We start from the raw sequence: 15,540 nt of genomic DNA, 5'->3' as shown, positions 1-15,540 counted from the left end.
TCTTGCGTCTGTGGAGGTTGCTTGTCTGCAGCGATGACACAAGTGACACTGACGAGCGCTGCGCGCAAGTGCGTGTCAATGGACGATGGATGGGAGGCGGGGACAAGATGAAGACGAAACTTCCGTGAAGCGGAGCATCCTGTATTGGTCACGTGGCCAACCCGTGAAGTAAACTGCCGTGCAAAGAGGAGAACAAAACTTCAAAGAAACCAAAGAAACCAAAGATTGAAAATACACAGTACAATCCCCACTTTGATTCAGGGGTCGTCAGGGAAAGGAGCGGCGTGGCTTCCACCAGTTCCGCTACGGGTGCTTACTGTCCGCATATTCTCCGCAATGGGAACAACTGCCGAGATTTGAGGGAAACCTTGACAACTACTAATACGGTACGTACAGTATCAAACATTCATGCGGTAAGCAGCGCAGTGCAGAGCAGTGGGGACTGGAGATCATGCTTGCAGTTACAGTATCGCACATCATCAGTTCCTGTGGTGTGTGGGTGATTTCCGTGCTCCTGTCATGCATCTCCCCGCATCCCCAACCGGCTTGCCCTCCCGCGGCCCGACTCCCACATTGCATGCCGTCCCACACTGAACCATGTCAGCACCCAGAAGCTTCTCCTCCTCTACGCAACGGAGCCACCACTGAGCTTGATGATTTGGCCTGCACGGAGTCAGCATCACTCATGTGTCATTGGACAGTGGGACAATAGACATACCATTGATCCACTCGCCTTCCGAGCTTGCCAAAAACGCTACCACTCGCCCGATGTCTGCTGGAACAGCAACTCTCTTCAACGGGCACATGTTTGCAAGTCCTGCCTCGATCGTTTCTATGGGCATTCCTTTGAATCCTCCAGGGACATAGTGCCATGAATTTCTGAAACGGAGTCAGTCCATAGGCAAAGCAGACAGTCATTGGTGTCAACTCACTCATCAAACATATCAGTCTTGACGCCACCGGGCGCGATCCCATTCACTGTAATCCTCTTGGCCCCACAGTCGACCGAAAAGGAACGAACGAAACCCTCTACTGCGGCCTTGCTACCAGCATAGAGAGCATGGTTTGGTACTCCGGACACTGAATCATGTGATCAGCACGTGATCGAGGCTTGCCATCAAATTCATTCTTGATATCAGGATAGCCTGGATTGATACCGTTCTCGATCTGATATTCTTGGAAAGGAAACCCCTTCGAGGGAACTTACTTTGTGCAGCTACCGATGACATGAGGATAATCCTGCCGCCGTGCTGCAGTGTCTTCAACGCTTCTTGAGCGACAAAGAACTGGGCTCTTGTGTTCAGCGCAAAGACCTTGTCATAATCCTCCTCTGTAACATCCTCCTCCTTTTTGAAGCTTTCGGTACCAGAATTGGACATCACGATATCCAGTCGTCCAAAATGATCGATGGCGTCCTTGAATACCCGTCGGACCTCCGCTACTTTGGTCATGTCTCCTTGAATTGCGACAGCCTTACTTCCGGTGCTTTCGATGTCTTTGACTGCCTCTTGCGCTGGTTTTGAGGAGTTGGCGTAGTTGATGACGACTGATGCACCACGTTTGGCAAGCTCAAGGGCAATTCCACGGCCAATGCCTCTTCCGGATCCAGTGACAAGTGCCACTTTCCCTTCAAGAGACCCGAAGCCTGATTGCTTTGTTGGTTCGATGGAGCCCATTGTGAAGTGATTGGATTATGAAAAAGGTGTGGTTGGGGGTATAATGAAGCTGAGAAATCGAGATGTCAAGTGAAGTCCGAAGAAGAGGAGGGCCTTCTTATGCTTTATATTGCAAACTAGAAAGCGTCCTACCTATGTTCGGTCTTCGGTCTTCCCTCAACACTTCCCCTGGGTGCCTCGCGCACCGATGCTGAAGCCGAGCGAACTGCCTTCCTGGTCCTCCGAATTGTGGCATCTGTATTTACACGGTCTGGCCATATTTCTTCGTGGGAACATCGCTCCGAATGTCCAATGCAAGGCTAGTGCCCACATTTTATGGTTGCCGATCAGTCTTGGCTCCCGCTTCAACACTCCCCTGTTTCGGACTCAGGACTTTGGTAAACTTCGTGGGACGTTGTGGGTCGTTAAGTTTCATATTTTATTGGATAGCTGTTCTCGTGTTCGCCGCAAGCGCTATCTTCATGAAGATATGTCCGTGCATCGCATCGCGATACAGCGCGCATCAGATCGCGCATCAAAGACGTGCCTTGGATCGTGCATTTCGACACGGGATTGCGAGAATTCTTCGCATCGCTCCGTCAACCAGTCCGATGCGGCAAAACTGCTCTCGTGTTGATTGAAACGCTAGATATCCAAGTTGAAGTAATTTAGTTTTGGGTAATTTATCTTCCGGCTGCGTACGGATTAAATGATTGACCATCTCCACAAAAATCCTCCTATGAGCCAAGACTCCAAGTATGTGCGTCAAAAACTTATGTACGTCAAACTTAGTGTTGCTTTAGTCGGAGATTTAACTTCCACTCCATAACATACATGTACAAAAATTCAAAGGAGGCTGAAGAGGAGACTGGGAATCACGCATGCTGGCAGTAAGGCCATCTTTGCTGTCAGAACAGAACACGGATCCGAAAAGACCCTAGCGGGCAAACCGCCATCTCATTAATTCTTCAAAGAACGCCTTCGAAGATTCTCTCACCGAAGATGCCTTTGAGAGGATTCCAAGGAAGATTGAAGAGTTTCAGAGTTATGAAGTTGAGGTTAAGGACCCGTGATGATGACCGTGAGGCCGTTAAATGGGGTGAAGGTGCAAGTTGAGATTCAAAATTCCTCTCCAGACCACAGAAACTATGGAGACAATTCCAACAAACTTATCTCGCCTCTATCAGTAGCTGCCATTTCTTTCGTGTGACGAGTTCCTGTTTCTTGTCCTCTTTCACAAAACTCTAACCTCAATTTCAAGGCTTGGAAAATACCCAGCAGCAAAACTTACAAAAGTCGTTATATCAATACATTCTAAACTCGCCTCAAAATATGTAAACTTCCCCAATTCGTAACCTAAATTCACCCCCTGCCCTTCACCCCTTTCGGACGCCTCCACCTCCTCACCTTCTCGCACTGAGCGGCTCCTCGGACACTGACGAATCACCGGTTTTCCCTCCCTCGCTCCTTTTAAATTATGATAGCCGTCTCATCAGCCCGCGACATGGCCTCAAAAAGATCTGCGGATTCCCCCAGGCATCCCAATCTCGGCCCTGTAGCAGATCATTAAAACCTTAGTGCGTGTACCCTGTAAAGCCCGCCCCCCAAGCGCTATGCCCGTCGATCCGGCGGCGGGATTAACCGAGCGAGCCTCTATTTATTTATATCCCTCGCTCTCGCTTACCGGACTCCGTCGGACGTCCGTAAAACGCATCTCTCGGCATCAATTTGCAATTTGCACATCGCAGTTCAGAATTCATCAATTCACAATTCATCAATTCACAAATTATGAATTAAGGTCAGGAGGAAATGAATCAGAGTCACGAGACGAGGAAAGCAGCGTGGATATATAAAAAATTCCAATCTATTTTGCTATGAAAACCAAATTCTCAAACGTCAGCCAAGTACCTCTGGAATACGAATACACGATACTACAAATTACTCTAAGGAGGGTGTGTGTATAAGATTCAATGCCGTTGCCATGCCTTGCAGATGCCGCTGCGCTACAAAAGCGAGAAATCCAAATCTAAACCCAGAATATAGAAATAAAAAGCAAATGAGAATTAACAAAAGTGAAAAGATCATCAATCATAGCCCTTCAGGCCTGTTCCATCTAGAGTTCCAGGCCCTCTTTCATACAAGCAGCGAGATCGTTGGTCTAGAGAACAAAGTTAGTGGGATTTCGGGAAATGGCAGGGGAGGAAAAGGAACTCACCAAAGGCGCTCTCATCATCGTGAAATGGTTCCCAGGGATACTGAGGCACTTGACATTATTCCCCACCAACTTCTCCCATCCGCAAGGTCCCAAATTCGACCGGTTGTTAACAAGCCAGTGCATCGAGTTTGGCATCCTGACACTCGGGTCCCAGTCTGGCCTCTTGTCCGTCTCCTTGTGCACAATGCCATCACGCGCCCAGATGCAGACCGTAGTCGGCATCTGGCTCACGTCAATCTGACTCGCATCGCCGAGACTCTCAGAGTAATTCGTGAGTTCGCGGACAGTGGCAGCGAAGTGCGGAAGCAGCCACTCGGGAAGCTTTATCGTGGAGTCGGTGCCGAGGAGCCCGATTTCTTTGCAGTATTGGTGGAACATTGGGGGTAGGGCTTCCAAGCCGACTGGGGAGGGGGAGTCGAGGAGGACGAGCTTCTCGACTTTTTCGCCTTTGGCGATGAGTTGGCGGGTCATTTCGTAGGCGAGGACTCCACCGGCTGACCATCCTGCGAGGAGGTACGGGCCTTTGGGTTGTCGGCGTTGGATCTCGGTCATGTAGATTTGGGTGACTCCAGGGACACCGATGGTAAATTGCTCAGGCTTGGTCATGAATGGGCAGTTTAGGCCGTAGACTTTGAGGGACGAAGCTGCAATGTCTGGAATCGTGGTGTAAGATGTTGCGGAGCCGGAGCCATCTGGAAGGATGAAGAGGGTGCGGGTTGCAGTTTTCGGGTTGCCTTGCAGGAGAACTGATGTTGCAGGTGGGTATGCGGATCTGGAGCATGTTTCAGCAGGCTTGAGTGTTGTGACGGAAACCTTTGCCTCGATGCTCGATCCTTTCTTGGCTGTTGTTCGTGTCTTAACAGTTCGTAAACCTAGGGAAGTCTCGATCATCTCGATCGAAGTATTCTCAACAAGGAGATCAGAATGCATCGTGAGACCTGTCTTCTCTCTCAATGCTCCGAGAATGCTCAGACTCATCAGAGAGTCCATGCCCATAGTTGACAGGTCGGTGTTGTCTGAGATCTCTTCGAGCTCAACACCCATCTCTTCTGCGATGGTTGATCGGATAATGTGGACAAGATCGCTATCCGCACCGGTCTCACCCAAGTCTTGAACCACTGGATCTTCAGGTTCCGGAAGCTCAGATTCGCATTCGGAATAATCGCTGGCGTCGCTGTTCATCATCTCTGGAGTGGAGTAACCAGAAGTGGCAGGCGATTCAGAGACAGTCTCGAACTTTCGCATGAAGCTTTTGAGTTGGCCAATTGTTTCCATCTCGTTGAAGACTGAGCTTTGGAACTCGAGTTCAAGCTCTTCGCGGAACCTCCCTGAAATGCTGAGGGACATGAGCGAGTCAATTCCGAGGTCGGAAAGTGCAATTGGGTCAGCAAGTTCGGAGATCTCACATCCAACTTCGTTTGCAATGATGAGAAGCGCCTTAGATGTGAGATTGCCAGTCATCTGAGTGTCGACCCGGGTTGATACTTTCTTGGCCTTCTTGGTGACTTCCAACTCAATTGGTCCCTTGCTTGTGAGCTGCGACGTGCGTGCTTTAGTGGTTGTTTGCAAAGTCCTCTGTTGCTTGACTTGAGTTGCTGGAACCGGTGATGGACGAGGAGTTGCTTTCTTGCTAGACAGGAGAGTATCTAAAAGTGCTTTGGGGACACACTGGAACTTCACACCACCGGCAACTGCAACGATCTCCTCTGCCTCATCGAAGACATACACATCACCAGCAACCATCTTTCCTCCGCCAGGAACATGTTGCATCTTGACGTAAGACCTATACTGCTTGTCCTGGTCAATGTTCTTAGCAAAACGAAGAGATTCCCAGCCATGCGAAATGTATATGTTTTTCTTGGAGTCCACAGCATCGTTGGCATTCATAATGAATCCGGTAATGTGGCAAAGACTGTCGATGAAGTATGGACTCAAGAAGAAATTTCCGTCCTTGCTGGTTGCCTGGAAAACCACTTTGGAGGTTGCTTCCAGACCATCGCTGTGCATGATGACCTCTTCCATGCCTCGGAATTTATCATCGTACTGAACAAGGGCAGAAAACAACTTATAAGCAAGGCCCCTTTGGATTTGGTGGATGCCTTTCCCGCCAGCCTTCAGCATGTCGACTCGAGTTTGGACGAGGAATTTTCGCCTCTCCCATTCTGATGTCCATGCTGCAGAGTCTTCGTAGGTGACATCGCATTTTGCCTGGTCCACGAGCTTCCCATCAGGAGTCACAGTTCGGTAGTTGATGACACCCCGCCCTTTGGTGAAATCGAGCTTGGCCTCGATTTGGACAAGTTGGCTGGGAGAGCTTCCTTCGAGATTCAAAACGAGAGGTTTGTGTGTCTCCATGTTGCCGACGTTGACAAATGGCTTGCCACCCTGGGGTCTCGCGGTTCGGTATGCATAATCGCAGAGCGTAAGAGCCATGTCGGCGTAGAGAGTCGAGGGGCAGAGGCCAACACCGTTGACCAGATGACCTTCGATGACTTTTCGTAGCAAAGGCTCAGCGAGATCCGACTCAGCCACCACAAGAGCAGTATCGGCATCAATGTTTTCCCGAATGATCTTTTGTACAGAGGTAGTTGAGAGGCTAGGCTTGACTTCTTCTTGTACCACTTTCTGGCCCTTCGTCAGAGTCCAGTTCTCCTTGTAGTCAATCCAGTAGACCTTGTCGTCATAGGCATAAGATGGCATCGATAAGACTTCGTGCGAATCACTGAAGGTGTGATGGTATTCCGACCAATCAATGTCAACACCCACGTTGAAGAGCGTCGACAGACTGCAAGCGATCGTCTTCCAGGGATCATCATTCCGGTTCAGGCATGCAACAGCGGTTGTCTCTTTCCCAAGAATGCTCTTGATCATGTTGGAGCACACTGGATGAGGCCCGATCTCGAGCCACACAGTCTGCTCATCAACAATTCCACTCTGCATTGCTGAGGTCACACCACCCAGGAAGTTGACACTCTCTCTGCAATGACGAGAAAGATATTCGGGGCCAAAGATGTTTGACTCCTTGACAACGGATCCAGTGTACGTGGAAATAACAGGAATCTGCGGAGCGTGGAAAACGGCGGACTTTGCAGCAGCCTTGAATTCGTCCAGGATTGTGTCAACTTGTGCTGAGTGGAAAGCATATGGCACATTGAGCTTCGTGGCTTTGAAGCCGTTCGTTGCCAACGTCTCCCTCAGTTGCTCGATATGATCCACGGTTCCAGAGAAGACGAGTTCTTCTGGTCCATTGATGCAGGCTTTCTCGACTGGGATGTGAGAGATGAGGGATTCCACAGTGGAAAAGCTGGCACGCACGGCCAGCATTCCGTGAGTTCCCACAGCGCAGTTCGCAACCAACAGTTGCGCACGACGGCCCACGAGAAGGATAGTGTCGAGAGCCGAAAGAACACCAGCAATTTGCAGTGCAGCATATTCTCCCAGTGAGTGACCAATCACCACTGCAGGTGTGAGCCCCCAAGACTTCCATAATTGTGCCAGAGCCATTTCGCTGCATGCGATGGCAAGCTGGGTTACAACTGGAGAGACATCTGTGAGGTCTTGAACCGTACCGTCGATAAGACCAATAAATGAAGGGAAACCATGGTTGCAAGCAATTTGGTCGTAATCCTCAAGATCTTGATGGAACTGGGCAACATCCTTGAAAAGCTGCTTGCCCATTCCAATGTAATGGGAGCCTTGTCCGGTAAAAGCAAATGCCACTTTCGGTTTCTTATTGCTCGAGATGGGTTGCCGCGAGACCTCGGCAAAGGAGTTGAGCGTCTCGCGAACTTGCTGCATGTTCCTTGCTTCGAACGCCAGTCGATACTGGTAGTGTGCTCTTCGTGCTGTTGTAGTGTATGCCACGCTGGGAAGACTTGAATCTGACAAGTCCTTGGCCCACACCAGAAGTCGCTTGACGTTCCCTTTGAAGGAAGAGAGAGACTTCGCTGTCACTGTTATCACGTGACTTGAGCGGCTGTCTGGCTTCAAGGGGGTCTTCTGTGGGGCATCCTCGAGGAGCATTGCCGTATTTCCTCCGGCTGCACTGAAATTGTTGATGAACACGTATCGGGTTGAATCTGCAGGTCGTAAAAATGGAGTTGGCTTGAATGCCATGTTGAGGTGTCGGTCTTTCAGATCTGTGGGGAATGTTTGGTTGATCTTCGTCTTGATACCACAGTGTGGTGGAATCATGTTTTTCTGGAACATCATTAGGACCTTCACCAGAGCACATGCTCCCGAGACGGCCTCGCCGTGACCAATGTTGGCTTTGACGGAGCCAACATAGAGTGGTTGATCCGGGCGGCGCTTGACTTTGCTGTTTAGCGGAGGAGCGAAGATGGTGGAGACCGAATCCATCTCAACTCCATCTCCTGCCTGAGTTCCGGTCCCATGCATTTCGACATAATTGACCGACCGAACATCGACCTCTGCCTCGTCCATGACCTTCTGGAACAAGAACTTCTGAGCACCAGCATGAGGATGAGTGATCGACACTGCGTCCGCGCTGTGATTCGTTGCAATGCCATTGATGACACCAAGAATTGGGTCTTTGTCGAGGATAGCATCATCCAGCCTCTTCAAGATTAGAGTAACGACTCCGTCACCTCGGCAGTACCCGTCAGCACCATCGTCATAAGTTTTACAAGACCCAGTCTTCGATAGGAACTGGCCTTTAGAAAGACCAGAGAAAATGTCAGGGTTCGTCAGGACGTTCATGCCACCAGTGAAAACAGTGTCGCAATCTCCAGCTCTCAAAGATGTGCAGGCCAAATGAATTGCCGCAAAGCTGCTCGAGCACGCTGTGTCGATGCTGAAAGACGGCCCGCTAAACCCGAAGTGGTAGTTGATTCTACCGGGGCCAAAGGCTCTGACACCACCAGTAATCTGCGACTGGTTAGTTACACTCCTTACCAAGAAGGAAGTACTTACAAAGTAGGTATCAATGTCTTGTGCCGCATTGATTTCTCTCCAGTCGTCGCTAGTCTGTCCATAATAAGTGCCGATGCGGTGTCTCTTCGTTGATGGAGTTCGATCCGTCACAAATCCAGACATCTCCATGGCCTCGTATGCTGTTGATAGTGCCAATCGCTGCATTGGGTCGGTTTGCGTGGCTTCTCGTGGGGACATGTTGAAAAATCTAGGATCGAACAATCCTGGTTTGTCTATGAAACACCCGAATGGAGTGTGACTCTTGTTTCTACCCTTTCCAGTAGGATCACAATGCGCTTGAGCATCAAACCTATCCTGAGGAATCTAGGCGGGTCAGCATTGCGGTTTGTGTAGGGGAGGAAGAGACAAACTTCTCGATGGACATCAAGTCCTTGTTCGAGCAATTTCCAGTATGCCTCATGATCTGCAGCGTTGGGAAAGCGCCCAGCCATACCGACGATAGCGATCTTGGAATTTCTGAGGTCACCACTGACACTCTTGGGAATTCTGTTCTGGGTGAACCACGAAACGCCATCTTCTAGGGATATTTGGAGGCCACCCCCAACCTTGAGGGCAGAAATGAGGCTGTTCGACAGGGCTGTAGGACCCATCGCCAAGACGCGGACGCCAGATACAGCAGATGACCGGATGTCGGAAACGCAATTTTTGACGGCCGTCTCCCATTGAACGGGTCGAGTTAGAACCTCCATCACAGCCTGCTGGAAGAGCTCAACAGTAGACGTGGGGGCCGTGGAAGATGACAATCCCACTAACCGGTGTATTGAAGAATATTTGTTGAGATGGTGAGCAATATCCGTGTCAATGATCTTATCGACATCTGATTGGCTGAACAAGTGGCGTGCATGATACGGTCCTCGGATTGGAATTTCTCGACTTTGGAGATTCTGGAACGGCAGCGATGTGCCGAAGAGTAGCTGTCGCATAGATGGTGATCCACTGACCGTGACTGACATGGAACTTTCTGCGCTAATGTAGAGTTGATTCGAGTGTGAAAGGCCCTAGAGTCATGAGTACTTTGTTCCCAAACGCATTCATGTAACCTACATGGTTCTCGTTGAACTCTAAAAGAGCAATTTCAGCATCTTCAGAGCTTATCCCAAAGGCTATGGTCGACCACGACTGAGGTCTACTCGTTTGAGACTCAACCTGGTGTCCGACAGTTGCTACTCTCGAGCCGAGACGGAAAGCGATGCGGAGGGTTTGAACAGCGAGGGGAATGAGGGAGGTCAACGAACGGCTTGATGCAACAGCAGAGGCTGCGAGTAGGCCGGTACATACTCCCAGAATATGTGTGGTCGGAGCCTGCGGGTATTCGAGTGGGAAATCCTCGTAGTATCTGCAGAAATGAATCTATTAGCCCAAGTTACATTCCCAGACTTGGTTCACTTACCCAATAAAGTGAGTTAGTTGCGCCAGGCATGTGAGGGTGCTTTCAATCGCGATGTTGGGTTGCTCTGCAGCATGGTATCTCTCCACGAGCTCTGCTAGGTTGGAGAATGCCGGCAAGTTCTTGCGACATGTTGCGGGCAGGACTGATATTTCTATTTGGAGTGCGACTTGCACTTGTTCTAGAAATGAGGATAAAAGAGGAGAGCCTTTTCGACGCAGGAGCTTGGTTAGGAACTGCTTTGGGTCGACGGTCTGGTCACCAAAGAGTATAACGTCCATGTTGATGACGTATAGCTCAACTGAAAGACCAAGATTAAAAGTAAAAGGCACAAGGAAACTTTGGGATAAAGATGCCAGAAGATAATCAGAGTTTGAAAATCAATAGGAGGACACTTGGCATATATAGGGCTTGCAAGGAACAAAGAGCACCTGCAGTGAACATCCGGTCGATGGTGACACTCGACTCGGATGATTTCAGTAATTACCAAACTCCCGTCAAAGCATTCCTGATGGATCCATCGGCCCGCCGCTGTCCAAATTTAGGCCGCCACTGCGGGCCTGGGTATCAGGTCAATTACAATACGAAGAATACACAGTGATGGTCGCAATGATGGCTCAAAACAGACTAGTCATTGTAGACAAGGAGGCTCTGGACCTCTGGTCTCACGTGCGAGGGTAAGAGATCTGCAAATCTATCCCACAACTGAGATCAACATTTAGATGTGGAGCGGAGAGTTCATGCTGGATGGCACAGATGTGCCGCATTCGAACTGATAGCAGACTAAGCCAGCGGCGCTTTCCTGATGAAGAGCGATTGCATGTCCGTGATAGTGATGCGCAGCAAGGAGCTCCTAGGCTAGGACGGATACGAAGAATAAAAGCCAATGAGAAGATAAGACGGAACCCTTCGGTCTGGCAGAAACAGAACAAGATTCTTGGTCTGCACCTACTTTCTTCGCGTTCTGGGACGCCATGCGATGCGACACGCCGGCGAGCATTGCATGGATGCTGAGGAAGACGGCACAGACTGGACGATGCCAGGATCGCCGGCGGACACTGGCCAGGGGAGCAGGAGCAGGAGCAGGTTCGCCGAATTGGCACATGTCATCGCCGCGCCGTGCAGCACCCGGCCGGGCCTCTCATGGATGATTTCAGATGCGTTTCGAGGCAGCGGAGATCGCACCGTGAGCATAGCGTGAGGTTGCGGGCGGTGAGGGGGGGGGGGAACAGGAGGCAGGGAGTGAGTTGTGGTGGAGTCGCGGTTGGAATAAAGTTGTCCAAGTGTCTAATTCCCTGTGCTGGCCATACCCGGATCAACTCCTTTGCCGAAGCGCGCTAGGAGGCGCCCCTTTCGCCACTCCTTTTCTTGCTGAGACATCCAATCAGCGCCACCGTGTTCCCGTTGTTTGGACTGCGGTAGAGGACACCCCCTAACGGACTTCCGGTGCGGACTGTCGCTCTCACCATACCATCACGTCACATCACTCCCTCCAGCCAGCTACGATGTCAAACTCCTGCCGTCAGCTTGCCCCCCTGGCATCTCCCGTCCTTTGCCTTCTTTGCCTTTGGTCTGATAAGCATCGTGTCAACATCCGATGCTTCGACGTCCTCGGTCGATTCGATGAAACACATCCAGCCGGAATGGATAGCATCTGCCTCAGCGCGCGAGAATCGTGACTTCCGCACCCCACGACCCCGGTTCGCGCAAAACCAGGCCGAATCTAGTGACCGTTCTTCCCAGAACCGCCAGATTGTGCATCCCGGGCTTCCCGTTGTCTCGTGCGCTCACCCATCATCGTCGACTGCGTGTTCACTGCAGCCAAGATCCTGCCCGTTCTATGCTGGCTGCAGATCTCAGCATTCGGAGGTGAGGGCGGCCTGCTTTGTCAAATCCCAAGCTCGACACTTGAGCCTCCCCGCCTCCCCGCCTCCCCCAACTAAAGGGCCGAGTCAGCCGACATTACTCCGTAGGTGAGCGGCAGGCAAAGAGCGATTCAAGGTCCATGCTAAGCAGTTTGTGAGTCTCTAGATGCAAGTGCAAGTCAAATTCCAATTAAGGGACGTTTGTGGTGCTTGTAAAGCCCCGAGGCTCAAACCGCCTAGCCTGACATCAAGATAATGCAGCTGCTGTGCTAAATCCCCGGACATCTCCCTAGTTGTGGAGGGAACAGTTGTTGGCGATCAGGCTTGGCACACATTAAGCCTCTCGTGTGCACTGTGCACGTACATCCCCTGTGTTTGTCCAGAAGGAAGACTTACACAACGTCATTCGCACTCATTTGTAGTGTATATTCTCAAGCACCTACGATATGAATACGAGATCTAGCGAGATCCTTTGACGTTTGTCTCAATATAAGGCAGCAGGGCTATCTGAACCCGATTTCTAACTCCCAAGACCGAAAACTTGAAGCCCCCTCGTCCATTCCCGGGTCAGGAGGGCGGACAGTGCATGGCGGAAAATCCCTCAACTGGAGAGATCTAGTGCCATAGTTTCCAGAAGATCGTTCCCAAGTCGCCGAGTCCTGGTTGCGCTCCGGCCTCCGCCTTTGGAGAAGGCAATCAGGTTACCACCCCCAAGAGTTTCATCTTCCCGGTCCTGAGACTGCACGGAAAGGCAGTAGCGAAGAGAAATGTCCCTATGGAGATCAAACTGCTTTCTGGCAAGTCGGCTGGCCCGCCGAGAGATTAGTGTCAAGACTTCTGCGCTTGTCCTTTCTCCGGGCCTCCCCATACTGTCCGGGGCTGCATTGGCGTCTTGAAGATCTTCAAAATGCAAGCCTTCTAATCACGAAAAAAAACACCTCACAACGCAGGTGAAACTATTGAAACTATGCAGAAGATTCAACAGAAAAGGATCACGCCGCCCTCCATTCTCTCGGCGCTGCTAGATTTGACCAGAACAACGGAAGCGAAAAAACGGGACACACTCGGTACTGAGGATATACGCAGTCTCTTGCAAAGTTTGGTATTTCCTTGAAACAATAGTGCTGTCTGAATCAAGTGTGGTCTCGGTCACTGCGAATATCTTTTCAAGGTGTGCACAAAATTGTGCAGCATCCGATGTTTATTTGCGAGGAAGTCACGAGATCTGTCACAGAGTTACAAGGTTCTCCATCATCTCATATTTCTTGCGAACAAGTCACGGGACTGCCACAGAGTTGTGGCAGCTCTCAAGATTCTCTTGCGATGCACGTGCCGTTCGTTGCCTTTGAGACGTGATGCGAGGTGTTCGTGACAGGACGTAAAGTATGGTGGCATTCGGCCTAGCCAGGCTCCGATGAGATCGTGGAGCCAAATCCAGATGAACCGAAACAAAGGTAAAATATGATTCTCATTCTTTGAGATTGTCAAGTTCTTGCACCAAACTCCCTGGAGGAGATCTTCAGTTCTTGGAGGTATCTCGAAAATGGGTTCACATACGTCTTCGCTGGCTGCTGTGCTTTCGACCACCCGCCTTGTCCCAGGTGCGACTTCTACGTTCAGATCCACATCTATTATTCCTCCAAGCACTCTCACAGTAACGGCGGTATCAATAGAAACTCTTACGCCGGCACTCGCTTCAGCAGTACCCTTAGCAAACACGGAACCACCTACTATATCGGTGACTACAATAATTACAGCCACCATCTTCACAGAACCCACTCCGATCGTGACTCCCGCCGTCTCCGTGCAGGCAGTCTCATCGCCAACCTGGGCTTCAGTGGCTTCAGTACAAGCCTCTCAACCAAATGGTCTAGCAACTGGGAATATGCCGAGCTCGACAATTAGCTCAGCCGCAAGTCGAACTGCTTCACTTTTGTCAGCAAAAGGAAGTGCAGCTGCAGCTGCCGCTGCCCTCGCAGAACCAGCGCTCATACCGGCCCAAATTGAAACCATGAAACGAGTTGGTCGTGGACCGTTTGCACCTCCAGACGCAATTCTGGGAGGCATCCCAACAGCAAAGCTGGACGTACCGATCACAGTTGTCTTCTTGGTCCTCTTCCTCATAGGAGCCGCGACGCACATGACGATCTACAACATCAATTCCAAGCGAGGTCACAAGTTCATCCTCTCAGATCTATTCTTTGATTTCTGCATGGTACGGACAGTCACGACAACGATGAGAATCGTTTGGGCTTTCCGCTCCATGAACAACAGCGTCGTCCTCGCTGCACTTATCTTCGAGAACGCAGGGTAAGCGCCTCCTTCGCTCTCCCAAAACAACACACTAACAATTCTAAGTGTGAGCGTAATATTCGCCATCAACCTAGTCCTAACTCAGCGGATCCTGCGTGCCATCCATCCCAAAATATTCTGGCATCCCGCAACGAGCACTTTCTTCACGCTCCTCCTGGTCTCCGTCCCTTTCTTTATAATCTTCAATATCGCAGTCCTAACCGCCTCCTTCTTCGTAACCACCGCGTCCGGCGCAAAAGCAACCAAGGACCTGCTCTTCTTCGGCTCATCCTGGAACCTCTTCCTCTGTGTTTTCCCGCTCCTAACCCTCTCCACCTTCGCCGTCCTCCCATCGCCGACCCCCATCGAGAAATTCGGCACGGGGAGATTCAGAACAAAACTCGTAATGCTAGTCTACTCGTCCGCCACACTCTTCATCGGCGCCGTAGTGCGGCTCATCGCCGCTGCACAATCGCACCCAATAAACGACCCCGGACAAGTCGACACGAAAACGATCTTCTACCTAACCGGATTTATGCTCGAGATCTTCGTCGTGGTCCTCTTCGCTGCCGCTCGTTTTGACCTGCGGTTCCACATCCCGAATGGCTGCACCGGTCCCGGACAATATTCCGTCCCGAAGGAGGATGACAAGGAAGGGCTGTTCCAGGATGTCGATGTCAAGATGCGCATGTCGTACGGCTCTGCTCAGGAAATATCCCAATCAAAAGGGTATGGAAATGGGGATATTAATGGCTTCCCGATTTCTCCTGGGAGATGGCAGGATATATCGCCAGATCGAACGAATGCTACACGCGAGCAGGTTCGACAGGCGATCTTTGATCTGAAGCTGAAGCATGATTTGGTCGGGGATCCGATCGATTCAGGGGATAGTGAGTTATTGGTTTACGCATTTAGGGTGCGGAAGCTGAGTGGTGGGGGGAGTGATGGGAGTGCGAGTCCGGAGACGGGAATGAGGCCGAGGAGGCCGCCTAGAAGCTCGGCGTGGATGGGGAGGGTGAGGAGCCCGGGGGGTGGGGAGAATAAGATGCTTTAGAGTAATGTGTGGATGTTAAAAACGGCTTTGTTTAGTGGCAGCGAGGGGTGGATCCTGAACTTGTCACTGGGTGATAATGGGATGGGTTTACGGCTGGTCCGGGTTATTGGGAGGTCCAG

General features: G+C 50.8%; 3 protein-coding genes across 3 annotated transcripts; 1 reads left to right on the top strand and 2 right to left on the bottom strand.

Annotated features, from left to right (window-relative positions):
- Positions 1-384: 384 nt before the first annotated feature.
- Positions 385-2,059, bottom strand: K444DRAFT_611138 (1,3,8-naphthalenetriol reductase-like protein). The gene is made up of 4 exons (XM_024879884.1): positions 1,208-2,059; positions 933-1,080; positions 719-879; positions 385-663 (listed from the first exon to the last, which is right to left on the bottom strand). Exons 1-4 carry the CDS (start codon positions 1,674-1,676, stop codon positions 626-628), a joined length of 816 nt encoding a protein of 271 aa, XP_024738823.1. The 5' UTR covers positions 1,677-2,059; the 3' UTR covers positions 385-625.
- Positions 2,060-3,476: 1,417 nt separating this feature from the next.
- Positions 3,477-10,636, bottom strand: K444DRAFT_586688 (ketoacyl-synt-domain-containing protein). Its single transcript, XM_024877989.1, has 6 exons — positions 10,214-10,636; positions 9,868-10,159; positions 9,174-9,821; positions 8,803-9,126; positions 3,871-8,757; positions 3,477-3,813 (listed from the first exon to the last, which is right to left on the bottom strand). Exons 1-6 carry the CDS (start codon positions 10,489-10,491, stop codon positions 3,769-3,771), a joined length of 6,474 nt encoding a protein of 2,157 aa, XP_024738822.1. The 5' UTR covers positions 10,492-10,636; the 3' UTR covers positions 3,477-3,768.
- Positions 10,637-14,086: 3,450 nt separating this feature from the next.
- K444DRAFT_586687 (uncharacterized protein) lies at positions 14,087-15,421 on the top strand (the record flags this gene model as incomplete). Its single annotated transcript, XM_024877988.1, has 2 exons — positions 14,087-14,385; positions 14,434-15,421. The coding sequence occupies 2 exons, from the start codon at positions 14,087-14,089 to the stop codon at positions 15,419-15,421; spliced, it is 1,287 nt and encodes a 428-aa protein (XP_024738821.1).
- Positions 15,422-15,540: the final 119 nt, after the last annotated feature.

Source organism: Hyaloscypha bicolor (genome assembly GCF_002865645.1).
Source record: "Hyaloscypha bicolor E unplaced genomic scaffold K444scaffold_55, whole genome shotgun sequence".
NCBI lineage: Eukaryota > Fungi > Ascomycota > Leotiomycetes > Helotiales > Hyaloscyphaceae > Hyaloscypha > Hyaloscypha bicolor.
Note: the sequence above shows the minus strand (reverse complement) of the source record. Positions and strands in the feature narration are given on the sequence as shown.